Below are 26,776 nucleotides of genomic sequence, written 5' to 3'. Positions count from 1 at the left end.
TTGCGGAATAAAATAACCAACAAGAACACAAAGATTTACGTGGTTCACCCAATATAGGCTACGTCCACGGAGCACTGCAACTTTTATAACCAGGAGAAATATTACAACAAGTGTATACACCAATACACTCAATATTTCTCACACTCCCAACCCGAGTATACCGAGAAAATAATTTCTCTAACTCACACAAGAAAATTCCCGCACTCAAGAAAAAAATACACTCTTTTTTTCTATGCACTCTCTATTTATCAAAGCTAAAAAGCTTTTGATTTTGGGATACAATAACTGAAGGAATTGAGCTCTATTTATAACTAATTCCTTCCAGCTATTTCTGCAAACTTTCCGATGTGGGATACAAATTTTCTTAATTTTTTATTCAACGGGCCCCACCTCACCTAACATGGTGCTGGGCATTTCCGAGTGTTAACTCCCATGTGTCCTTGTAAATCAACTAAGGACATTGCAGACTCATTCAAGGATGACATTAGGTGGAAAGTCGGAGACGGGTGTATATGAAGGTTCTTAGAAGATGCGCTGTGGCTTTTAACGAGAGATTCTTATAGTCTATGAATCATCTACCTTACAGAATAACCTATTTTGTATCATTTTTTTTTTGTTAGTTTGGAATCTTCACTGTGAGGGCAGTAAGGTTTTCTGTACGGGAGGACGAGGGAGTCGAGTTCATTATATTGTTTAGAGCATTTTATAGCATTCATGTGCATGGTTTTAATGCTGATATTGAAGAGAAGGTGGGATTCACAAAATGGCGTTGAGTACATTTGCATAGAAAGCTGCAAAGAAATGAAAGTATGGACCTGAATAGTATTTTAGGGAAAAAAAGGAAATTAATAAATCAAATAATACTATCTATACTATATTATTAAGTTTGAGACATTTAGAGTAATTAACTTTTGGTGTTATTATCTTTTTAATAATTATATATATATTTATAAAGTATTAAGATTTTAATGTAAGCCACATGTATTTTAGCGGATAAAATTTTTGTTTTTTATACATTAAGTTTTAGGTTTAATTTCTATTTGTGTCTTTTTTCTATTTATTTTTTAATTCATATATCAAAATTACATTATAGTCTCTCACTATTTCTTATAATTATATTTTGATCCTCATTTAAATTTAAACTATATGAATTATAAAAAAAAATATTGTACAAGTGCGTGCGTCGATGCACTAGTTTCTATTGAGATAAAAGTTGTGCTGTTATTATCACCTCACCACCTCTGTTTTTCCTTGATTATGGTTGTCAATTACTACTGAATTCACTCCCTTTGGTGTATCATTGTGCCAAACTCTAGACATTTTTTTAGTTTGAGGTTTTCCTGAAATGATTTGGATAAAATGTTGAAAGTACTAAAAAGCATCTGCTTTTGTGCCCTTATTAGTTTCCATTATCAAAATATGTTTGTTTCAATTCTCAATGGCTTAGTTATGTGTTTATGTTAGATATATTTTTTTTTTTCACTTTTCCATCTGTTTATTCGTGACTGTCGCATCGAATCGAGGAGTTTATAATCAACTCCTAAATCGAGTATTCACATCGTTTGATAATTAGAAATTAGATTATCGTTTTTCACATTCAAATTCCGTGCTTCTCTTATATGACAGGCACGCCCATAAATTTCAGAACAAACACCTAATATGTTATAATATCAACGGATTTGCGGCTATTTTTCGAATGATTTTATTATTATTATCCACAAAACAAATTAACAATTCAAATTATTATCTTACCCATTATCGACAAATTATTTATATGCAAATTATGTATTGCCCACATAAAATATAAATATATCTAATATAATCATTTTTCAAACGTTGAAAATTCACATGTTATTAAAATTATAATTATACAATGACATACAATAATTATAAATATTTATATTTTTATTATAAATAAGTATTTTGTCAGTGGAAACCTCACGACAACCAAAGGTTAGAACAGAGTTCAATTTGTTCTGCGATTGAGGTAATGTTTCATACAACGGTCTTTGAATTCTATTTCAGTTGTTGTATAATGTAAACGTACTTGCTTTTGATACGCAGAATCAATTAGAGAAAATACCTCAACGATTCTTTGTTGTTTTCAGACAAATAATCACCCGCATTCATGGCCAATGTAGCTTTTCGTTAATTTAATCTGTGTGGTGAATTTCGAGCTTCAGAAAGCATAAACTTTATTTGTTGTAAATCTGGAGTTTCAGAAAGCATAAACTTGCCGAAACACAATTATCTTGTTTTGGGTTTCAATAACTCTATTCATTTGCAAGTATGATCCTTTTTGCTTCGTTATATACTGTCACAGTTTCTGTTGTTACACTGTAGGTCTTTAAAGTAATGGCGTTGTCCCGACAGAAATGTAATAAACTGGTGGGTTCAGTCACGCAGTTCCGTCGCCTTTTCTCTCCCAGTCCCTTTGACCCACCTCCTCTTTTACCACTACGTAGAGTTGTTGTTACAGGTACTTTCTGTTTATTAGTTATCCTGGTACAGATGCAACTCTTTATTTATACCTATAGTTTTCAAGGTTTAAGTGTGATATAAATGAACCATCCTGCCATGATCTTTGCTGCAAGCACAATTCGCATTCATTTTCTTCTCCCCTCTCTACGTTTTGGGAGAGCTTGGTTTTTGCAAAAATCTTTTATGGTACTTTCTTCCAGGTATGTGGTGGTTATGTTTACCATTGTCTACGCAAAAATTGGCACACTTGGAAATTGTGGTTAACTTTGCAATGCATGCGCGTAGTTGGAAAATAGTGCTATGAGGTTGATAATTCTTATTAATAGATTCATATAACATCCTATTGCACACCATAAAAATCATTTAATGGGCCGATTCTTATATTTAGTCATTGCATTTAAACAGGTATCCAAGTATTCCTTTTCATATTTCTATTATAAAATTAACCATTAATTTATTTTTCTACTTGCTGATTTCGTAATAAAGTAAAGATAGTGAATGATTTTAGGTTTAGGAATGGTTACACCTTTGGGTTGTGGTGTGGAAACTACTTGGAAGCGATTAATAAAAGGGGATTGTGGAATTAAGGCAATAACAATTGAAGATCTAAAGATGAATGGCTTTGACAGAGAGACACAATTGCATACCTTTGATCAATTGGCTTCCAAAATTGCTGCGATTGTACCATGTGGAACCAACTCAGATGAATTCAACGAAGAGCTGTGGCTTAACTCTAAGGTAGTACTTCCAAATTATTTTTTGGTTTAGCTCTGATACTAGTTGATCTCTTGAATCAGAATATTTAAATCACAAATCAGCTGGTTGGGAAAAAAATAAATCTTCATTTGGGCAAGAATTATTTTCTTTGATGCAAATATTGATTTTCTCATAAGAAAACGTCCTTAATGAAATATATTGCTAGAAGTTTTCTTCTTAATGTAATTGGCAGTGAAGAGGTTGATTTCATGTGCTAGCAATCTACTTTATGATGAACCATTTGTTATACTAGAGAAACAATGAAAATTTGTAAATAGGCAAAGGACGTCCGGAGCCATGGAATAATAGAGTAAGTGTCACCCAACAAGCCATCAGGTCATTACATCATTCAAATAAATTTTGTAGTTCGGCAGGACCATAAGAACATAAATGTTCGAAACAAGGTAACTCATTATGCTTGAATACCTTTTAGCCTCATCTATCTAAATAATAATGAAGTGTGCCCGGAAATCAGATAGTTCCTTTGTCATTTTGTTTTGAATATTTGACTGTTCTCATGAGCCATAACAATGTTGAATTTTTAGATTCTATATTTACTCACTCACAGGACCATAGATCGATTGCAAGGTTTATAGGATATGCATTATGTGCAGCTGATGAGGCTCTTAGAGATGCAAATTGGATGCCGAGTGAGCAGGATGAGAAAGAAAGAACGGTAATTTGTTATCTATAATGATGAAGATTGGAATAATTTTGGATTTTGTGGTGCTTACTCGTTTCTGACTTCAAGACCATCAGGGTGTTTCCATAGGTGCTGGAACTGGCAGCGTCAGTGATATTTTGGATGCTTCAAGAATGATCTGTGATAAGGTGGATCGACTTTCTGTTTGACGTAACCATTATTCTCAGTAACTTATAATTGTTTCTGAAGCTCTAGAATTTGCAATTCACTGAACCCTAGCGAGAACTTGCTCCACCAATTTCGCTCTATTTTCTATCAAGATAGGTTTGGGTTAGAAAACATTTTTTTGCTGTCCCAATATTCAGATATAATGGTCTATAGGGGGTGGGGGGGGGCAGACCATTTAGAATTTTAATTAAGCAATTTGCAAGATTATTCCTTGATAAATAAACTGTACTTTAACTGTTAAAGCCGATAATGACTCAACAATCTTGATTAAAAATAATTGTTTAAGCATTGAGCAAGTGCGGATGACTCTGGTAAAGACTGAATATGATCAAGTGTAAAGGAATATATAAAAATAGCATTCCTTCATATTGCATCTTCTTTTGTTCTGAATTATATTCAATATTGCTTTTATATTCTGATCTTATCTTTCACTCATTGGAACCAGCATAGCATCTTGGTCTTATAATTGGATGCCTTTGACCAACTTGTGAACTTGTAATGCTGGGTATAGAATTGTTTTGTCTTCTAGAAGCTTCTGTATATGGCTTGAATGTGCCAACTTGTGAGCTTGTGATGTCTAATATCTCACTGTTTTGTAATCTAGAAGTTTTTATATATAGCTTGAACGTGCCACCGGTTAAATTTTGGTTAAGAAAGAGAGCGTCTATATTTGCCGTAATATTTGCTACAAGAATGAATCTCCACAAATCACGTGACCTGATGATTTGAAATTAGTCCTTAAAAATTTGTAGAAACTTTGCGATCTTAACCCAATCAACATACTTTTCTCTAGTCTGAATCTCATTCTTGCGAACTTGTTTTGACATACACCAAAAAGTGCTGGCTCACTAGCACACGTCCTTACTTTTTCTTTCGCTTGCAGCGCCTACGGCGACTCAGTCCATTTTTTATCCCGAGGATACTAATCAATATGGCTGCTGGTCATGTGAGCATAAAATATGGATTCCAGGTATTCAGTTAACATAATTCTATTATCTTGAAACCATAGGGAGGGCATAAGAGGACATTTCTTTGTTGGATGTGTGGAGAATCATGGGAAATAAAGATGATGATGATAACATTTATGGTTCTGGATTTATCTTGCTACTTATTTATAGTTAAATGGTCGAGATTGAATTGTAATCCCTTAACATTGATGTTTGAATTGCTTTAATTTTTTTTTAATCAAGAAACATGTTGAAGCCGGTTATTAAATTGATGGCAAAACTTGCAGATAATAGCGAATAAACATATAATAGTAGTATGTCCACACTTTTTATAAAAGGTTGACAAATGACAGAGTATAAGAGGGAAAAAAGTGTCTATATATATTATTTGGTCTTTGACATCCATTTATAATTATTTAATGATTTGAAGAAAAACTTCCTGTGAAATATAAGACACAATTGCATGTTTTAGTCTTGATTTTGAATCTAGGGACCAAATCATGCTGCAGTGACAGCTTGTGCTACTGGGGCACATTCTATTGGAGATGCTGCAAGGATGATTCAATTTGGAGATGTTGATGTCATGGTTGCTGGGGGAACAGAATCTAGCATCGATGCTTTGTCGATAGCAGGATTCTGCAGGTAATTATCAGTCGACTGATTGAGCCATCTATTGTCAAGTACCTTGAATCCTTTGACTGCTTGAAAATGCCTCAGGCGTCCCTCCCCGAACAGAAATATAATTTTGCTTGAAATTACCTTAGGTTGTTAACGAAGTGATGGTCATTTGATGCTCAGATGAGTGGAAAGCTCAAAACACAGCATCTAAAATCCCAAAACAAAAAACACGATCTGTATGACCCATTGGCCGTGACCAACCAATGGAACTCAAAAATTTAATAAAGACAATAATGTTAGCTGATAAGTTAATTTTGATGCAAATGGTGTCTTTGGTTAGAACCTTGAAAAGCATGTACAAAGCGAATGATAGACCTATTTGTCTACAAAAATTGACTGAACATCTAAAAAAAGATATACGAAAGTTTTAGAAGTAAATAATCAATACCTGATACTTTTTCTATTAGATCAAGCACATCAAGTGAAAAAAATTAAAGTTAATGTATATCAAATTACTCCATGTATCAGCTTTCTAAATAACAATTCAGAACAAAGCAATTACTTTAGTCTAGTCCTCTTGACAAACAAACATCATGTTCACTACAAGCTAATGGCATGGGATTCTGTATTATGTCCATTCATGACTAATATTCAAGTGTTGTTATACTCCACAACGAAATATTTCTGAAGCTTGTCAAGGGCGTAAGGCGCATCGAGGCGCACAAGGCTCTGGAGCCTGAGGGGGCGCAAGGTGCGCGCCTTACCGTAGCAAGGCGCACATTTTTTATTTTTTAAAAAAATATATTTATCTTAGAATAATATATTAAAATATGAAACNACTATTTCTTATAATTATATTTTGATCCTCATTTAAATTTAAACTATATGAATTATAAAAAAAAATATTGTACAAGTGCGTGCGTCGATGCACTAGTTTCTATTGAGATAAAAGTTGTGCTGTTATTATCACCTCACCACCTCTGTTTTTCCTTGATTATGGTTGTCAATTACTACTGAATTCACTCCCTTTGGTGTATCATTGTGCCAAACTCTAGACATTTTTTTAGTTTGAGGTTTTCCTGAAATGATTTGGATAAAATGTTGAAAGTACTAAAAAGCATCTGCTTTTGTGCCCTTATTAGTTTCCATTATCAAAATATGTTTGTTTCAATTCTCAATGGCTTAGTTATGTGTTTATGTTAGATATATTTTTTTTTTTCACTTTTCCATCTGTTTATTCGTGACTGTCGCATCGAATCGAGGAGTTTATAATCAACTCCTAAATCGAGTATTCACATCGTTTGATAATTAGAAATTAGATTATCGTTTTTCACATTCAAATTCCGTGCTTCTCTTATATGACAGGCACGCCCATAAATTTCAGAACAAACACCTAATATGTTATAATATCAACGGATTTGCGGCTATTTTTCGAATGATTTTATTATTATTATCCACAAAACAAATTAACAATTCAAATTATTATCTTACCCATTATCGACAAATTATTTATATGCAAATTATGTATTGCCCACATAAAATATAAATATATCTAATATAATCATTTTTCAAACGTTGAAAATTCACATGTTATTAAAATTATAATTATACAATGACATACAATAATTATAAATATTTATATTTTTATTATAAATAAGTATTTTGTCAGTGGAAACCTCACGACAACCAAAGGTTAGAACAGAGTTCAATTTGTTCTGCGATTGAGGTAATGTTTCATACAACGGTCTTTGAATTCTATTTCAGTTGTTGTATAATGTAAACGTACTTGCTTTTGATACGCAGAATCAATTAGAGAAAATACCTCAACGATTCTTTGTTGTTTTCAGACAAATAATCACCCGCATTCATGGCCAATGTAGCTTTTCGTTAATTTAATCTGTGTGGTGAATTTCGAGCTTCAGAAAGCATAAACTTTATTTGTTGTAAATCTGGAGTTTCAGAAAGCATAAACTTGCCGAAACACAATTATCTTGTTTTGGGTTTCAATAACTCTATTCATTTGCAAGTATGATCCTTTTTGCTTCGTTATATACTGTCACAGTTTCTGTTGTTACACTGTAGGTCTTTAAAGTAATGGCGTTGTCCCGACAGAAATGTAATAAACTGGTGGGTTCAGTCACGCAGTTCCGTCGCCTTTTCTCTCCCAGTCCCTTTGACCCACCTCCTCTTTTACCACTACGTAGAGTTGTTGTTACAGGTACTTTCTGTTTATTAGTTATCCTGGTACAGATGCAACTCTTTATTTATACCTATAGTTTTCAAGGTTTAAGTGTGATATAAATGAACCATCCTGCCATGATCTTTGCTGCAAGCACAATTCGCATTCATTTTCTTCTCCCCTCTCTACGTTTTGGGAGAGCTTGGTTTTTGCAAAAATCTTTTATGGTACTTTCTTCCAGGTATGTGGTGGTTATGTTTACCATTGTCTACGCAAAAATTGGCACACTTGGAAATTGTGGTTAACTTTGCAATGCATGCGCGTAGTTGGAAAATAGTGCTATGAGGTTGATAATTCTTATTAATAGATTCATATAACATCCTATTGCACACCATAAAAATCATTTAATGGGCCGATTCTTATATTTAGTCATTGCATTTAAACAGGTATCCAAGTATTCCTTTTCATATTTCTATTATAAAATTAACCATTAATTTATTTTTCTACTTGCTGATTTCGTAATAAAGTAAAGATAGTGAATGATTTTAGGTTTAGGAATGGTTACACCTTTGGGTTGTGGTGTGGAAACTACTTGGAAGCGATTAATAAAAGGGGATTGTGGAATTAAGGCAATAACAATTGAAGATCTAAAGATGAATGGCTTTGACAGAGAGACACAATTGCATACCTTTGATCAATTGGCTTCCAAAATTGCTGCGATTGTACCATGTGGAACCAACTCAGATGAATTCAACGAAGAGCTGTGGCTTAACTCTAAGGTAGTACTTCCAAATTATTTTTTGGTTTAGCTCTGATACTAGTTGATCTCTTGAATCAGAATATTTAAATCACAAATCAGCTGGTTGGGAAAAAAATAAATCTTCATTTGGGCAAGAATTATTTTCTTTGATGCAAATATTGATTTTCTCATAAGAAAACGTCCTTAATGAAATATATTGCTAGAAGTTTTCTTCTTAATGTAATTGGCAGTGAAGAGGTTGATTTCATGTGCTAGCAATCTACTTTATGATGAACCATTTGTTATACTAGAGAAACAATGAAAATTTGTAAATAGGCAAAGGACGTCCGGAGCCATGGAATAATAGAGTAAGTGTCACCCAACAAGCCATCAGGTCATTACATCATTCAAATAAATTTTGTAGTTCGGCAGGACCATAAGAACATAAATGTTCGAAACAAGGTAACTCATTATGCTTGAATACCTTTTAGCCTCATCTATCTAAATAATAATGAAGTGTGCCCGGAAATCAGATAGTTCCTTTGTCATTTTGTTTTGAATATTTGACTGTTCTCATGAGCCATAACAATGTTGAATTTTTAGATTCTATATTTACTCACTCACAGGACCATAGATCGATTGCAAGGTTTATAGGATATGCATTATGTGCAGCTGATGAGGCTCTTAGAGATGCAAATTGGATGCCGAGTGAGCAGGATGAGAAAGAAAGAACGGTAATTTGTTATCTATAATGATGAAGATTGGAATAATTTTGGATTTTGTGGTGCTTACTCGTTTCTGACTTCAAGACCATCAGGGTGTTTCCATAGGTGCTGGAACTGGCAGCGTCAGTGATATTTTGGATGCTTCAAGAATGATCTGTGATAAGGTGGATCGACTTTCTGTTTGACGTAACCATTATTCTCAGTAACTTATAATTGTTTCTGAAGCTCTAGAATTTGCAATTCACTGAACCCTAGCGAGAACTTGCTCCACCAATTTCGCTCTATTTTCTATCAAGATAGGTTTGGGTTAGAAAACATTTTTTTGCTGTCCCAATATTCAGATATAATGGTCTATAGGGGGTGGGGGGGGGCAGACCATTTAGAATTTTAATTAAGCAATTTGCAAGATTATTCCTTGATAAATAAACTGTACTTTAACTGTTAAAGCCGATAATGACTCAACAATCTTGATTAAAAATAATTGTTTAAGCATTGAGCAAGTGCGGATGACTCTGGTAAAGACTGAATATGATCAAGTGTAAAGGAATATATAAAAATAGCATTCCTTCATATTGCATCTTCTTTTGTTCTGAATTATATTCAATATTGCTTTTATATTCTGATCTTATCTTTCACTCATTGGAACCAGCATAGCATCTTGGTCTTATAATTGGATGCCTTTGACCAACTTGTGAACTTGTAATGCTGGGTATAGAATTGTTTTGTCTTCTAGAAGCTTCTGTATATGGCTTGAATGTGCCAACTTGTGAGCTTGTGATGTCTAATATCTCACTGTTTTGTAATCTAGAAGTTTTTATATATAGCTTGAACGTGCCACCGGTTAAATTTTGGTTAAGAAAGAGAGCGTCTATATTTGCCGTAATATTTGCTACAAGAATGAATCTCCACAAATCACGTGACCTGATGATTTGAAATTAGTCCTTAAAAATTTGTAGAAACTTTGCGATCTTAACCCAATCAACATACTTTTCTCTAGTCTGAATCTCATTCTTGCGAACTTGTTTTGACATACACCAAAAAGTGCTGGCTCACTAGCACACGTCCTTACTTTTTCTTTCGCTTGCAGCGCCTACGGCGACTCAGTCCATTTTTTATCCCGAGGATACTAATCAATATGGCTGCTGGTCATGTGAGCATAAAATATGGATTCCAGGTATTCAGTTAACATAATTCTATTATCTTGAAACCATAGGGAGGGCATAAGAGGACATTTCTTTGTTGGATGTGTGGAGAATCATGGGAAATAAAGATGATGATGATAACATTTATGGTTCTGGATTTATCTTGCTACTTATTTATAGTTAAATGGTCGAGATTGAATTGTAATCCCTTAACATTGATGTTTGAATTGCTTTAATTTTTTTTTAATCAAGAAACATGTTGAAGCCGGTTATTAAATTGATGGCAAAACTTGCAGATAATAGCGAATAAACATATAATAGTAGTATGTCCACACTTTTTATAAAAGGTTGACAAATGACAGAGTATAAGAGGGAAAAAAGTGTCTATATATATTATTTGGTCTTTGACATCCATTTATAATTATTTAATGATTTGAAGAAAAACTTCCTGTGAAATATAAGACACAATTGCATGTTTTAGTCTTGATTTTGAATCTAGGGACCAAATCATGCTGCAGTGACAGCTTGTGCTACTGGGGCACATTCTATTGGAGATGCTGCAAGGATGATTCAATTTGGAGATGTTGATGTCATGGTTGCTGGGGGAACAGAATCTAGCATCGATGCTTTGTCGATAGCAGGATTCTGCAGGTAATTATCAGTCGACTGATTGAGCCATCTATTGTCAAGTACCTTGAATCCTTTGACTGCTTGAAAATGCCTCAGGCGTCCCTCCCCGAACAGAAATATAATTTTGCTTGAAATTACCTTAGGTTGTTAACGAAGTGATGGTCATTTGATGCTCAGATGAGTGGAAAGCTCAAAACACAGCATCTAAAATCCCAAAACAAAAAACACGATCTGTATGACCCATTGGCCGTGACCAACCAATGGAACTCAAAAATTTAATAAAGACAATAATGTTAGCTGATAAGTTAATTTTGATGCAAATGGTGTCTTTGGTTAGAACCTTGAAAAGCATGTACAAAGCGAATGATAGACCTATTTGTCTACAAAAATTGACTGAACATCTAAAAAAAGATATACGAAAGTTTTAGAAGTAAATAATCAATACCTGATACTTTTTCTATTAGATCAAGCACATCAAGTGAAAAAAATTAAAGTTAATGTATATCAAATTACTCCATGTATCAGCTTTCTAAATAACAATTCAGAACAAAGCAATTACTTTAGTCTAGTCCTCTTGACAAACAAACATCATGTTCACTACAAGCTAATGGCATGGGATTCTGTATTATGTCCATTCATGACTAATATTCAAGTGTTGTTATACTCCACAACGAAATATTTCTGAAGCTTGTCAAGGGCGTAAGGCGCATCGAGGCGCACAAGGCTCTGGAGCCTGAGGGGGCGCAAGGTGCGCGCCTTACCGTAGCAAGGCGCACATTTTTTATTTTTTAAAAAAATATATTTATCTTAGAATAATATATTAAAATATGAAACAATTAAGTAACAATGTCACACAAAACAACAAATAATTAATAAGTTCATAATAATAAGTAACACGATTAAAATTATTCAATCATCCAAATCAAGTTCATCTTCTTCCATCGAATCATCAGAGTCCCTAGAACCGATACCTGAGCTTTATTCAATACATGGTTCTTGGCCTTTCTCTTATTCACGATGTCACGTTGTTGGCTTCTGTAATTCTGTTGCAGTCTGCACACTTCTGCTCTTGTCGCCTTCTGATATTTAATTTGTTAATTGGGCTGCTAGGGTTAATTTTTCGACATGGTGGAATAGCAAACAATTTCAAGGCTGGGAGGGATACAAATTTATGAGAAAATTAAACTCTGTTAACGAAAATATCAAGTTATGGAATGGCGAGGTGTTCGGGAAGACTGAGATGAGGGAGGCCGAATTGAAAAATAGAATTATTGCTTTGGATGAGATAGAGGGTGAAGGGAGGGAGAATGCAGAAGGGGTGAATGAAAAAAAATATATTAAATGTGAGTTGGAAGAATTGATGTGTCGTCGAAATCAAATGTTATATCAAAAAGCAAAGGTAAATTGGTTAAAAGATGGAGATCACAACACAAAGTTCTTCCATTCTCTACTTAATCACCGAAGAAGCAAAGGAATTATCAGTAGATTGGAAAATGAGGACGGGGTGGTTGTAGAGGATGAAGGTCAAATAATCAAATCCATTCTAGATTACTTCCAGCAGTTGTACAACAAAAGAGATGTAAGAAGATTTGGGATTGAAGGTGTAGAATGGAGACCTATCGATGTCGATATGAGCGCTGAAATTGAACAACCATTTCTCGAGGAAGAGGTTAAGAAGACTGTTTTCGACTGTGACAGATGCAAGGCACCGGGGCCTGATGGTTATACATTTGCACTATATCAGGATTGTTGGGAAGTGGTCAAGGGGGAGCTAATGAAGGTTTTCGAGGAAGTTTACGAAGGGGGGATCATCAATGGAATTACCAATGAATCGTATATATGTTTGATACCAAAGAAACACGACTCACTAAGGGTTAAAGATTTCAGACCCATTAGCCTCACAACGAGCTTATACAAGATAATCGCTAAAGTGTTGGCTACAAGGATGAAAAGAGTCTTGTAACATACTTTGTCCGAATCTCAAAATGCATTTACGGAAGGAAAACAAATTTTGGATTGTTGTTTGATTGCTAATGAGTTGGTGGAAGAAGGGAGGAAGAAGAAAAAGAAAGGTTGGGTTTTGTAAATTGACTTTGAAAAAGCATATGACAATGTGGAGTGGGATTTCTTGGACTTCGTGCTAGGCAAAAAGGGATTTGGAGAGAGATGGATAAGAGGGTGCGTATCTAATGTTTCGTTTTCCATCATGATCAATGGGAGACCGAGGGGGAAATTTAAAGCAAGTAAAGGGCTTAGACAGGGAGATCCATTGTCACATTTTTTGTTCAACATGGTAGTTGATGTTTTGGGGAGTTTGATTGATAAAGCAAGAGATGCCAAATTAATAAAAGGGTTCGAGGTGGGCCGAGATAAGGTGGAAGTATCGCATATACAGTTTGCGGACGACACATTGTTTTTCGTTAAAAAAGAGGTACACTTACAATTTTTGGTGCGAATCTTGAAATTGTTTTGTGAGATGTCAGGACTTAGGATCAATTGGGATAAGAGTGCATTATTGGGCTTATGTCAGGATGAAGTTGAAGAAGAGGATCTAGCCCAGAGGTTTGGTTGTCGAAGGGATAAATGGCTGATCACATACTTGGGAGTTCCTTTAGGGGGCAATCCATTGAAAGTGTCTTTTTGGGAACCAATCTTGGTCAGGATTACCAGAAAATTGGCAACGTGGAAAAAAGCTTTTTTGTCCAAATGAGGAAGAGTGATATTGATTGCAGCGGTGTTGAATGCTTTGCCTATATACTTTCTGTCACTTTTCAGGGTACCGAAAGGAGTGGCGGGGAAGATGGAAAAGATAATGATAGATTTTCTGTGGGATGGAAACGAGGGTGAATCACATTGTCATATGGTAAGGTGGGAACAAGTTTGTGGACCGAAAGAGAAAGGAAGATTGGGTATCGGAAATATTTGCTTGAGAAACAAAGCGCTTTTGGGAAAATGGTGGTGGAGGTTTAGCGTTGAACACGAACCGTTGTGGAAAAGAATAATAAGGAGCAAATATGGGCTACAAGAAAATGGTTGGGATGCAGGTTTGGCAATAAATGTGACGTTTAAATGTCCGTGGAAATTTATCTCAAGCACTTACCCGACTTATCAACAACTATTGAGATTAGTGGTCAGAGGGGGGGACTAAAATCAGCTTTTGGGAGGATATTTGGTGGGGGGATGTAGCTTTCCGGGATTTGATCCCTTCTTTATTTTGTATAACCTCGGCTCGTAACTTGCAAATATCATATTTTTTCACCTTCGACAATGTTTCAAATGATTATTCCTGGGATTTGCATTTTCGTCGGTCTCTTCGAGAGAAGAAGGTTGTTCACTTGTCTTCGTTGTTAGGTATTTTAGAAAGGCTTAGGTTGGTAGAAGGGGTTGATGATTTTAGAGTGTGGGAGGGGGATCCGTCTGGTAAGTTCACGGTCGTTTTTCCATTCACTCTTCTCCGCTAACAATGGTGTCCAAAACTTCGAATTTTACAACATCATTTGGAAGACTCCTATTCCTTCAAAGATTCAAATTTTCTCTTGGACGGCAATTCTTGGTAAGTTACCAACATCAGAGTTGATGCAAAAGAGATGGCCTAACTGTGCTCTTTCTCCCAGTTGGTGTGTGTTGTGTCGTAATGAGCTAGAAACGCAAGATCATTTGCTAATTCACTGTAAGCTTGCTAATGAATTGTGGTCAAGGGCTTTGAATGAATTGAAATTTGCTTGGGTTATACCGAAGACAACAACTGATTTGTTCAATACGGACTTGGGCCAATTGGTTGGAAAAAGAGGACGAGTTTTTTGGAAGGTGGTGATCCATGGCATATGCTGGGGCATCTGGCTACAGAGAAATAGAAGAATCTTTCAAGACTTGGAAGACAGTGCAGTAGAGTGTTGGGAAAAAATCAAATTCATGATAGTCAAATGGATTGGAATTAATAAAGATTTTCAGAGTTTATCAACACTAGATCTTTTAAGGGACTGGACTTATGTGTATTGCTAATTTAGTGTTTCATATTTGGTCTTAGTGGACCACTAGTCCACTTCTTGTAACTGAAAAACTATTTCATATTAATATAAGTAAGTTTCTTATCAAAAAAAAAAATTGGGCTGCTAGGGTTTAAGGTTGGGTTGGGCCTTTTACATTTTAAGTTAATATTAAAAAAAACAGAGAAGTTGCATTTTCAAAATGCAATTTCTCTGTTACTGAATTTTTTTAAATAAAGCCCAGGCGCGCGCTTAGGCTCGCCTTTGTAAATCGTTGCTCCTGGGATTTCCCCAACCGCAACGCCGGCGCCTGTTGGGGCGAGAGGCGCTCGCCTTTGACAACTATGTTTTATGTCAAATCTCCAAATACGAAGTTTTCAAAATTCACAACAAAAAGCCAAGAGATCAAAATTTCCCGGAAAGAAATTTCAAGGTCATTACATTTACTCTCTTGGCTATTTGAGCACGATCATCTCTATACATCGATTCACAAAGATATGGAGTTCAAGATGCAGAGTAATAGTGACTTTAATTTGTCTTATGAGATCAGTAATTGATTCAAAGCTAATTTTTTCGAGATAAAATGGAGGATGTCTCTACTAAAATTTATAGTATCTAACACAATGCAATATAAGAAATAAATATTCCATGGTGCAATTAAACACAAAGAGTGATTATTTTGTCTGAAATGATACTATACACAGGTCAAGGGCATTATCGACCAAGTACAATACTTCTCCTGAAGAAGCCTCGAGGCCTTTTGATTGTGCTCGTGATGGATTTGTGTAAGTGATAGTGTTGTTAGTATCTTGGAGTTGAATGGCATTCAAATCTAATTTGCTTAAACTTCCATGCATCACTCGGATGAACTGCTGAAATACAGTATAGGAGAAGGTTCTGGCATCCTGGTTTTGGAGGTGAGTGCTGTTACAATTATGTCAGTAAAGTCTATTCTCCTTAAAATTTGAGGGAAGCTATTGTGCACTCGATGTAAAAAGAATGTCTCTACGATCCCTCTCCATTTTCTTCCAAAGTTGTCAACTGAGGAGGTTTAGGAGCAGAGTTACTTTAAATTATAATCTCCTGTTTCATTTTATTGTGTCATTAGCGTTTATAAACTGATTGACCAAATGTCAAAACAGTGCAAGGAAACATTAGGATAGTTATGTTCATTGGGTTATTAAAAGCCTAGAATATATGTGATACTCTTCGTGTCGTTTACTCTTCTGGTTCAAATAAATTAATGTGTTCCTGTTATATAAACTTGTTTAATAAAAAGGACCTGGAGCATGCGAAGAAGCGAGGTGCTAAAGTATACGCTGAAGTACGTGGTTATGGGATGTCAGGTTATACACATCCAGTTATAACATTTTTTTGTGTCTTTGATACGTTCCAATCTTTTGTTCGAAAACAATATCATTATTAATTCAGGTGATGCATATCACATTACACAACCTCATGGGGAAGGCAGAGGTGCTTTTTTAGCCATGTCCCGTGCTTTGAAGCAGGTAAACTGATATCTGTTTTCATGTTGTAATTACCCTTGAGCTAACTGGCATTTTTTTAACATTGTGGGTAGTTCTTGCATGTAAATCATATCTACTGTAGTTTCTCAAGTGGCAGTTGGCCTACAGCCTCAACTTAGTGGGAGGCCAATTGGACCAAATGTTGAAATAAATACTTTGATTGTTTCTCATCATCAAGGGGTTTACTTTTAGTTGGAACATTCATTTCTGGAACCAGCATATTTAGGGTATCATCAGGAAGTGTGGTTTATAACTTCATCATGTGGCATTTCATCTCCCCGCAATTCAGAGTCTTCGAAAGTATTAAGGAAGGCATGTCTATGATGTTAGATGCACGTCCCAAGATTACTTGAAGAGAACGAATATTAATTTTTCGGAAAAATGCAAATATTAAAAAAAAAAGCTGAAAAGGTCCATTCATTGATCCAGCGAAGCCCTTGAGACTGCTAAGGTGTAAACTAGTGTTTTGTACTGTATATCATGGTATTGGTGATCCTTCTGCCTTGTACAACAATAATAGTACCTGCCATTACCATGATTTATGAACATATCTTGGTTCTAACATATGAATTCAATCAAAAGGTTAACATCTGTGGTTATGTTTTCTGCTCTCGTCCTTGTCCTACCTCCTGTGAATGCATTCTATCTACAAGATTAGGTTTGGGTTCGTGATTGTTCCTGAAAACTTGACTTACTTCCGTATTTGATTTATTGACAGATATCAAATCACAATTTTAAAATCTTCATGTTTCCTGTGCCAGTATCAATCTTATGAATTCTTGGCTAATATCGATCAATATGCCTATGCATTGTGCTCCACCCTCGATCTTTCACTTCACAAGTCAATTGAACTCTTGTGGACTTATGCCGTTCTAAGGAGAGACCTGGAAATTATGCTTTCATATTCAATAAAATTGAGACAATTTATGATTGCAGTCTGTACAAGCTAAGTAGAAGTTACAAAAGCTCCATCAAGTGCCCTTACAGTGCTATTCCTTCCCCTGGAAGAAAGGCGCACACACACACAAGAGAATGTTTTTAGGAAAAAGAAGATATTTTACATCAGAATCACAGAAGCACTATTATTTTTCTAAGATGTCTGCTTTATATGACTGACAGTCTGGCTTGACCCCTAACCAAGTGGACTACATCAATGCACATGCTACATCCACTCCTCTGGGTAATTTTATGCATTTATAAGGGCGACATTGTAAACCTTCAGAAGTTTCAAATACTTGTATATTTTTATCTGATGGAAATTGGGCCAACATTCTGAAGCTTCTCATTCAGGTGACGCAGTGGAAGCCAAAGCCATCCTCTCCTTGTTTTGCAATCATGCGGCATCAGGTGCCTTGGCTTTGTCCTCCACCAAGGTAATCTCAGCATTTATCCTAAATTTCTTGATCTTTATTTTTGGTTTGATTCATGATTAATCACATGAGGTACATAACTATTTAACACAGGAGGGTAATCTTAGTGTTTATAGCAAGAACATTTCCCATAAAAATTTGAATATGAACATATTTACACATTCTTAGGACTGAATGTCATAAATTGCTTGCTAATTTCTGAATTTATTTGAACGAATGGAATGCTTCCAAATCAAGTTCTTCACATATTTCCAAAACAAAAGAAAAAATCAAGTTCATTGTCCCTGATGTCCATATCATTTCAAGGTTCCAAATTGATGTGTTTCTTGAATACTACTAATATATTTGCTATTAATGACATAAAACATTAGGGTGCTACTGGACATCTCCTAGGAGCAGCTGGAGCTGTTGAAGCATTATTCTCAATATTATCCATACACCATGTAAGGCATGCCATTTTTCTTGTTTTTTCTAGTTATAAATATTCCATGGCTCTCAAAAACGTTGGAGCTAATGTTGTAAATTTGGTGTCTCCGGCTCATGTGCTTTCTACCAATTTATCAAAAGAAACTTATCATACCAGTGCTCGTACTTGAACCTTTCTAATACGCTCCCAGAAAGTAACTTTTTTTAATTATTATTTACATGTATTATATGATAATTTTTATGATATTTTATATGCTTACATGCACTTCATACCACAAACCGAAGTAAACATTCACGTTTCTGTTATGAAACTTATACTATATTGTAATTTATGGAATTATCTCGTTTCACCCAGCTTCTGTGCACATTTTATTGCAGGGTATCGCTCCCTTGACACTTAATCTCACCAAACCTGATCCCATGTTTATTGGTGATTTTACGCCTTTGACTACTTCGAAGAAGATGAACATAAAAGCGGCTCTGTCAAACTCCTTTGGCTTTGGTGGAACAAATTCCTCCCTTTTATTTGCTTCACTAGAATAGCTTGCTACACGGATGATTTGTAATTGCTTTGTTTCATGTGCGACACTTACGCATTCCAACTAAGCTTTTAAATTCTTGGGATGTGGCAATAATTTAGCAGATAAAACTTATCATTGTAAGAAGATTTAGGCAGCAAATCTTGTCATGCTAGAGTTTTGTAGCTACGGGGATGATCTATGCATGGACATGGCAGCTATTAAATGGATAAAACTAATAGTTTCTTGACGACGATTTTGTTAGACCTCTATATCTTAGTTTGACATTAATACTTATTGGATTTGGCGTTTCAATTTTCGGTTGATTTTATGAACATTATATGAAGTGTATTGCCCAAATTTTGTGATTTTCATTTTTCAATGACATCAAAAAATAAATTTAGAAACACTGATATTTGAGATAATTGGAAATATAACTTGCAATTTTCATTTGAAAGAGGAATTAGTTACCGATTTTAAAAATTATTATCTTGCTTACTCGTTGGTGTGCTGCTTTCAAGGACAAGTGTTAGCCAGCAACACTGGTTTGCGCTAAGACAAATATGCAAAACACAGAAATCAACTGCGACAAGATTGTAAATTAATGACAATAACAAAAGGGGCAAGCAAATAAACTATATGTAAAAAAAATTGCAATGTTATGACTACATCACATCTACAAAAGTGACGATGTTCTTTAGCCAATCTGTGGATGCTAATTCCAATGTTAAACTTGTACCTATATATCTCAAGCTGACATATAATATTGAAAATCACGCATATACACGTTGCAGATCTCCAACAGATTTGCACCGACCAGATGATCATAATGACATGTTCGACGCAAAGCGATGAGCTCTGGTTGCAGCTATACAGCCATAGCGATTTGCTTGGAAGGATAGGATGAAGGACCCACATGAGCTTCACCGAGAGAGACAAATAAGCGATGGCAAGCCAAGGCTGATGCCACAAAGAACATTACAAATGAAGACCAACAGAATTTCAGCATTAACATCTGGTCTTTTCGAGCGGAATATACCGCCTTTGAGAAAATAACTCTCAGCCTTCTATCTCGAAGGATGGATTCATACTCACTACTTGGAGAAGTTATTCTAGTAGAAGAACCTATTCTTCTGTACTTGGCTTCACCTGCTACCATCACTATGGAGCTTAATCTGGAAAGATTGAACCACTTTGCTAAAGCTCGACACATCCACTTGTACATTGTATCAGCAAGGGCCAGCAAAATTGTTGATGGAAAGGACTTGCCTCCTTCGAAACTGCTGCTTGTATCAATGAAGTTCCATCCTGTTGATAAATACGTTACTTCATTAAGATCAAAATATCATGGTAATAACATCAATCTACTCTTTACACTAACCAGCTATTATATCACAAATTCAATATGGAAGTGCAACATAATCACTTTCAGATGGACATTAATTAGGGTCAAAAGTTTCGGCTTATCAGGCTCAACCATCCCACAAAACGACTATCGGATATCGAAACACCAGCTCTGGCAAACATACAGAGATGAAATGGAACCAGCAAAATTGCAGTGAAGAAGAAACCAAATATCCCCCACTCATACTCGTATAATCTTTTAGCCAACCAGAATGAATACTAATGGCATTCCCACCCTTGTCCCCACCAAGAATCCATTAGGAAAAACCGGCTTAAGCTGTGAATAGGGGCTCACTGCACTCATTAAAAGTCTTCTTAGGACAAAACCGTTTTTAGATGTCAGAAGTCTGAAAACCAGATTTGCCATATCAACTTCAGGGGCAACTTGCACTGAATGATCAAGAGAAGCTCTAGTAGTTGACGGCAGCAACGAGAGCAACCGGTTCCTGGACATCAAATGGAAGAATACATTCTAGATGAAAGCACTAGATTAAAACTGATAACTAATCAATCGGAACAGAAGTTACATTTACAAAAATAATCAAAAGACAATCCCATTTGAGAACCGACACTGTATTCTCATTGGGTATATAAATTGCCAAACTACAGTTTCAGTGTGAAAAAATCTTCTTCCAACTCAAATTTGAAAAGAAAAGCCATTAGTAAAATATACCTGGTTGCTCCAACTCTAAAGAAAAGGGCAAGCCTATTCCATTGAAATTCTCTCTTCTGTTAAATACCACCTGAAATGAAAGCTTAAGTAAACTAACCAACAAAAAGCTGCCATGAACTATAACAGCATTTTCCTAAACATCCCGTTGTTATTCACAACATTATTTGCATTTGATGCGATGGTAATAAACTTAATGTATTTTCCAAAGTATACACCAGAACTATGGCCTCGCCCTAAAAAAGACAAAAAATGAATCAGAAGGAAAGATGTATTAGCCACAAAACAAAGTCATATCATAACTCAATTTCTTAAATCATCTTCATTAATATGCTCAACCTCACAAGCTACAAAGTAAAGAACCAGAATCACATTGCAACAGTTACAGAAATCAACATCAAAGTCAATCGCCAGATAAGTAAGGATAATGCAGTGACGAATTCAACAAAGTACCGAATGTAAAATTCTCCTTGCAGCAGGAGAATCATCAATAAGAAGTTTTTGGACAACATAAGGGCATGTGGCTTCAAATGTCTTGAATGTTGGATCTGCAGCAACTGCCAATCCTGCAGGACAGATGAACAAACCAGATAAAATTGTCACATGATATTTAATTGCATTGGTTCACGTAGAAAAGGCATAACAAGGCAAAATTAATATATAAATATTCTAAACAAATCACAACCAAAAAATACACATAGTTAATGTTGACAGCAAAGAGCAAACTTCTTTGTCCATTTTAACTGCAACTAGAGAAGAAGCAATAGGCATAAACCATCAAGAAATCTGATCGATAAATAAAGCGACACAAACTCCTCCAACACATTACACGGCTTTATAATGCCCTGCTTTAAAGACAAGAATTAAGCCACCACATCTTGCTTTCTCTTCTGTACGTCAATATAGATTATCTGATAGGTAGTCATGACATGGTTCTAATATTTGTTATCCAAATAAGTTTAAGACATAATGGTAGTGATTTGTTATCTGAATCAGTTTAAGACATAATGATAGTTTGTTAAAACTGGAGTCTGATTATAGATGAACTTGTTCATGAACATGGCAAAAAAAAAAAAGTCACTTAAATTTATGCCCTTCCCTCTAATGTATTTAAGAAAATGACTTTCAATAATTAAAAAAACACATAATACAACCCACTGCAAATTAATGTTTTAACAAATGGAAGTTATTTCTTCAAATTCATTCTCCCGCAGAAACGTAGATAATTGCAACTACCTATTTATCAGATCAGCTGGGGTTATACTTGTTAGGTAAGATTTTATTTAATGGAGTGGGATCCATATTAAATAAAATAATAATAAAATCTTTTCTCGCATCGAATTGTTGATAAAGTTGCTGGAGAGAATTAGTTATAAATAGAGCTCAATTCCTTCAGTTATTGTATCCCAAAATTAAAAGCTTTTTAGCTTTGATAAAAAGAAAGTGCATAGAAGAAAAAGAGTGTATTTTTTTCTTGAGTGCGGGAATTCTCTTGTGTGAGTTAGAGAAATTATTTTCTCGGTATACTCGGGTTGGGAGTGTGAGAAATATTGAGTGTATTGGTGTGTATACACTTGTTGTAATATTTCTCCCGTTATAAAAGTTGCAGTGCTCCGTGGACGTAGCCTATATTGGGTGAACCACGTAAATCTTTGTGTTCTTGTTGGTTGTTTTATTCCGCAATATTTGGGTACTATATTATCATCGTGATCGGCATCGCTTCGGGGGTGTAATTCCCCAACAACTGGTATCAGAGCTTTGTTGTGAAAATTCTTAAGAATTCTGAGTATGCTCTGTGGTTGCAGCTTTGTCTGATCTTCCACAATCAGAAAAGATTTTTTAGATTTTTTGCTAAGGCTAGAGAAGCGATGGCTGGAGATGATGGATCGAGACCTGGTATCAACAAGTTCGACAATATAGATTTTACGTTTTGGCGGTTACAAATAATAGATTATTTGTATAGCAAGAAGTTGCATCAACCTCTATCTGGAAAGAAGCCGGAAAAGATGGAGGATGATAACTGGAAGCTTCTTGATCGACAAGTGTTAGGTGTAATACGATTGACCCTAACGAAGAACGTGACACCTAACGTGGCGGAGGCAAAAACAACGGAGGAGATGATGTCTATTTTGTCACACATGTACGAAAAGCCATCGGCAAATATTAAAGTATATCTCATGAAGAAGTTATTTAACTTGAAGATGAGATAAGATGCATCGATGGCTAAACACATCAATGAATTCAACACGATTGTTTCACAGCTGACATCGGTTGAAATAAAATTTGATGATGAGATTCGGGCACTTATTCTTTTGGCGTCTTTACCAGACAATTGGGAACCAATGCGGGCAACGGTTAGTAACTCTGTTGGAAAAAGAAAGCTACAATTCAATGATGTCAGAGATCAAATTCTTGCTGAAGAAGTTCGCATGATGGATTCGGGTGAAGGAACATCATTGAGATCTGCTCTAAATCTCGAGAATATAGGAAGAGACAGGAGTGGCGAAAAGAGTTTTAACCAATGACATGGTAGATCCAAGTCAAAAAATGAAAAAGACAAAAGCAACTTTGAAAAGAATGTGAAGTGCTGGAGCTGTAGTGAGACTGGTCACTTGAAAAAGAATTGCAGATCAACAAAGAACGACGCTAATGTTGTTACTGATGAGGTACATGATGCTCTATTACTATCTATGGAAAGCCCGGTTGATTCTTGGGTTATGGACTCGGGAGCTTCGTTTCATACCACTGGTATAATTACATTGCGGGAGATTTCGGAAAAGTTTTACTGGCTGATGGAAAACCTTTGGAAATAATTGGTATGGGTGATATCCGAATGAAGATGACAAATGGATCTGTCTGGAAAATCAACAAAGTAAGGTATGTACCAAAGTTGACACACAATCTGATTTCAGTGAGACAGCTTGACGACGAAGGTCATAAGGTGACCTTTGGTGATGGTTCCTGGAAAGTGAAAAAGGGAGCCATGATTGTTGCTCGAGGAAAGAAAACTGGAACACTTTATATGACTTCCAGTTAGAGAAATAAATTAGCGGCTGTGGATGCTGGAGCTAATTCAAGTCTATGGCATAGTAGGCTTGGGGATACGAGTGAGAAGGGAATGAAGATACTTGTTTCAAACGAAAAGCTACCGGAATTAAAGATCGTTGAACACAAGCTGTGTGAAGCTGTATTTTTTGGAAAGCAGAAAAAAGTGAGCTTTTCAAAAGAGGTTAGAAAACCGAAATCAGCGGATTTGGAGCTGGTACATACTGATGTATGTGGACCATCTCTTGGACATCCCTTGGAGATCACTCAAGAGATTATGGCACTACTGTTGACGATTCGAGCAGGAAATTTTGGGTTTATTTTGTGAAAACTCAATCGGATGTTTGTGAGACCTTTAAACAGTGGGAGTTAGCCATGGAAGCTGTGATGGATTCACTGTCATCCAATCACATGTGGGAGTCGTCAGAACTTTATGAAGGTAAAAAGGTTTTACATAGCAAGTGGGAGTACCGGTTAGAAAACGACGGTAGCAAGCGGTACAAAGAAATACTTGTTGTAAAATGTGAAAACGAAGTCATTGGTTACACTGATATTTTCTCTTTGGTGGTAAAGTTAACTATTATCAGGACTGTACTTGGATTGATGGTAAAAGAAGATTTACATCTGGAACAGTTAGATGTAAAGACGAGGGTTCTTCATGGAAAACTAGATGAAGAAATGAATCAATCACATGGATTTGAAGTACGAAGGAAAGAGAAAATGGTGTGCAAACTTCAGAAGAGCTTGTATGGTCTCAAACAAGCTCCAAGACAGTGGTACAAGAAGTTTGATGGTGTAATGAATAATGATGGTTTTCTGAGGAGCTTGTTTGGAGGAGATTGATAAACTCGAGAAAGAGTTATCAAAGGAATTTGCTTTGAAGGATTTGGGTGCTGCAAAACAAATCCTTGGAATGAGGATCCTTAGAGATCGAGTGAATGGAGTCTTGAAGCTTGATAAGATTCTCGAAAACAAGAATCCAGCTGATATGCTCACGAAGGCTGTTATCATTGAAAAACTGAAGTTGTGTTTGACTTCAGTTGGTCTCCTGGACTAACAAAGGAGGTATGAGCTGCTGCACTGATGGTGTGAAGACATGATTGAAATCAAGTCTTCAAGTGGGAGAACTGTTAGGTAAGATTTTATTTAATGGAGTGGGACCCACATTAGATAAAATAATAATAAAATCTTTTCCCACATCGAATTGTTGATAAAGTTGCTGAGGGAATTAGTTATAAATAGAGCTCAATTCCTTCAGTTATTGTATCCCAAAATCAAAAGCTTTTTAGCTTTGATAAAAAGAGAGTGCATAGAAAAAAAGAGTGTATTTTTTTCTTGAGTGCGGGAATTCTCTTGTGTGAGTTAGAGAAATTATTTTCTCGGTATACTCGGGTTGGGAGTGTGAGAAATATTGAGTGTATTGGTGTATACACTTGTTGTAATATTTCTCATGTTATAAAAGTTGCAGTGCTCCGTGGACGTAGCCTATATTGGGTGAACCACGTAAATCTTTGTGTTCTTGTTGGTTGTTTTATTCCGCAATATTTGGATACTATATTATCATCGTGATCGACATCGCTTCGGGGATGTAATTCCCCAACAATACTAATCGTAAATGACTGAAACAGCTACTGCTTGTTCAAAAATGAATTGGTAATGGTCATACATTGTTGCAATATGTCATTAAAGACGAGCCTTTTGGAACTAGAACTGGACTAAATCATAGTTTTCAAAACACCTACTCTACTTTAACAATAGGTCTACTGCTTAGGTGCAGAGAAAGTACAATAGCAACATTTAAGCATTTAATTCTTGAGGGAGTTTGAAGGACGTAAGCTTGAATCTTGATTAATTTTAAATGGTTCATTTAAATAGTGAGGCTGGCATTTCCCACAAACACCATATTGACCATTTTGTCAACCAGAAACTATGCAAATAAAACATACTGATTCTTAAAGCTAGGAATGTAATAAATCATACCCACGGAACTCTTCAAAGAAAGAAAATATCCATTTGTTGGAGCTAATATATTATTTAGCACTATGGTTCTCCTAAATTCTACGCTTTAACTAAAGGAACATGTTTGAGCTGGTGTATGTGCATGACGTCTACACAGTTACTGAATTTTTGCACAAGCTCTTTAGAGATCTTACCTTCCAGAGAAGCAAGAGACCGCAGGACAAGTATGAAGTATCAAGCGGCAATGATACTTCAATGCTATAGACCATATTTTTCCCACAACATTGTTAGACGTGCCTGACACCACATTAACACTCGTGTTATGGAAATGACGAAAATTGAAAAAAAAAATACTAAGTTACTAGACTAAAATCGTGAATTGATCGATAACATGTCCAGAAATGAAAAATATATAAGTTACATGACCAAAAATGTAATTTTTTCAATTTTTAAATGGCATATTAAATAATGATAGAATTGCCAATGAGAAAATGGTAAATTTTAAATTTTTAATTTTCAAAAGGATGTCTTTGTTTGTTTATTTTTATTTTTTCAAATAATGTCCCGTTGGCCATTCATATATTTCCCTGGACATTTTAACTTTTTATGTTGGCCTTTTTATATATTAAAAAAACATGACTAATTCGATCCCCTTACTCGTTATTAATCGAGTTCCCGATTTAGATGTTGGTTTCAGAGTGGGATAAGTTTTGGAAAGGTGGATTTGGATATATAGCAATGGAAATTAGTAGCCAGTTGGTCTTGGTTAATTTGTCATTTCTCT

The 26,776-nt window shown here is 35.5% G+C and overlaps 3 protein-coding genes and 1 long non-coding RNA gene across 12 annotated transcripts in view; 2 read left to right on the top strand and 2 right to left on the bottom strand.

The window, feature by feature from the left end:
- Positions 1 to 6,359, top strand: part of LOC140976951 (3-oxoacyl-[acyl-carrier-protein] synthase, mitochondrial-like) — an 11,820-nt gene extending 5,461 nt beyond the window's left edge. Inside the window, exons 1-7 of one of the 5 annotated variants that reach the window (XM_073441402.1) lie at positions 1,221 to 1,987; positions 2,344 to 2,479; positions 2,990 to 3,219; positions 3,806 to 3,913; positions 3,997 to 4,068; positions 4,992 to 5,078; positions 5,546 to 6,359. In XM_073441402.1, the coding sequence (XP_073297503.1) occupies positions 2,356 to 2,479; positions 2,990 to 3,219; positions 3,806 to 3,913; positions 3,997 to 4,068; positions 4,992 to 5,078; positions 5,546 to 5,701 (777 nt within the window). In that variant the 5' untranslated portion in view covers positions 1,221 to 1,987; positions 2,344 to 2,355 and the 3' untranslated portion in view covers positions 5,702 to 6,359. Of the gene's footprint in view, positions 1 to 1,220; positions 1,988 to 2,341; positions 2,480 to 2,976; positions 3,220 to 3,805; positions 3,914 to 3,996; positions 4,069 to 4,991; positions 5,079 to 5,527 lie in introns of those variants that run through there. The other 4 variants (XM_073441401.1, XM_073441406.1, XM_073441404.1 and 1 more) reach the window with 4 other exon arrangements.
- Positions 6,360 to 7,314: 955 nt separating this feature from the next.
- LOC140976947 (3-oxoacyl-[acyl-carrier-protein] synthase, mitochondrial-like) lies at positions 7,315 to 19,229 on the top strand. 3 transcript variants are annotated; one of them, XM_073441396.1, is made up of 15 exons: positions 7,315 to 7,399; positions 7,756 to 7,891; positions 8,402 to 8,631; positions 9,218 to 9,325; positions 9,409 to 9,480; positions 10,404 to 10,490; positions 10,958 to 11,109; positions 15,779 to 15,859; positions 15,958 to 15,991; positions 16,354 to 16,420; positions 16,506 to 16,582; positions 17,720 to 17,780; positions 17,891 to 17,973; positions 18,342 to 18,413; positions 18,775 to 19,229. In XM_073441396.1, exons 2-15 carry the CDS (start codon positions 7,768 to 7,770, stop codon positions 18,937 to 18,939), a joined length of 1,413 nt encoding a protein of 470 aa, XP_073297497.1. In that variant the 5' UTR covers positions 7,315 to 7,399; positions 7,756 to 7,767; the 3' UTR covers positions 18,940 to 19,229. The 3 variants fall into 3 exon arrangements, with proteins under 3 accessions (XP_073297497.1, XP_073297496.1, XP_073297498.1); XM_073441395.1 differs by lacking the exon at positions 7,315 to 7,399 and having other exon boundaries at positions 7,596 to 7,891; XM_073441397.1 differs by lacking the exon at positions 7,315 to 7,399 and having other exon boundaries at positions 7,754 to 7,891; positions 8,389 to 8,631.
- The window catches only part of LOC140976949 (glutathione S-transferase L3-like), an 80,981-nt gene continuing 70,450 nt past the window's right edge, over positions 16,246 to 26,776 (bottom strand). The window contains exon 10 of the transcript XR_012175346.1: positions 16,246 to 16,262. The gene's annotated coding sequence lies outside the window, so the exon portion shown is untranslated. The remainder of the gene's footprint in view (positions 16,263 to 26,776) is intronic.
- LOC140977831 (uncharacterized) lies at positions 20,051 to 26,275 on the bottom strand. Of its 3 annotated transcripts, XR_012175445.1 has the most exons (5): positions 26,187 to 26,275; positions 21,442 to 21,554; positions 20,992 to 21,061; positions 20,296 to 20,764; positions 20,085 to 20,222 (listed from the first exon to the last, which is right to left on the bottom strand). It is a non-coding gene; the product is annotated as an uncharacterized lncRNA (long non-coding RNA). The 3 variants fall into 3 exon arrangements; XR_012175446.1 differs by having other exon boundaries at positions 20,051 to 20,222; positions 20,614 to 20,764; positions 20,992 to 21,554; XR_012175444.1 differs by having other exon boundaries at positions 20,992 to 21,554.

The sequence above is a fragment of the Primulina huaijiensis genome, chromosome 5, assembly GCF_012295235.1.
Source record: "Primulina huaijiensis isolate GDHJ02 chromosome 5, ASM1229523v2, whole genome shotgun sequence".
Taxonomy (NCBI): domain Eukaryota; kingdom Viridiplantae; phylum Streptophyta; class Magnoliopsida; order Lamiales; family Gesneriaceae; genus Primulina; species Primulina huaijiensis.
Note: the sequence above shows the minus strand (reverse complement) of the source record. Positions and strands in the feature narration are given on the sequence as shown.

What these genes read in the sequence shown, in the direction of transcription:
- LOC140976947 (XM_073441396.1), top strand. Translation starts at nt 7,768, where the DNA reads ATGGCGTTGTCCCGACAGAAATGTAATAAACTGGTGGGTTCAGTCACG. An exon ending in AGCTGTGGCTTAACTCTAAG is followed by an intron (nt 8,632 to 9,217) that starts GTAGTACTTCCA and finishes ACTCACTCACAG; the next exon opens with GACCATAGATCGATTGCAAG. An exon ending in TGGCTTTGTCCTCCACCAAG is followed by an intron (nt 17,974 to 18,341) that starts GTAATCTCAGCA and finishes ATAAAACATTAG; the next exon opens with GGTGCTACTGGACATCTCCT.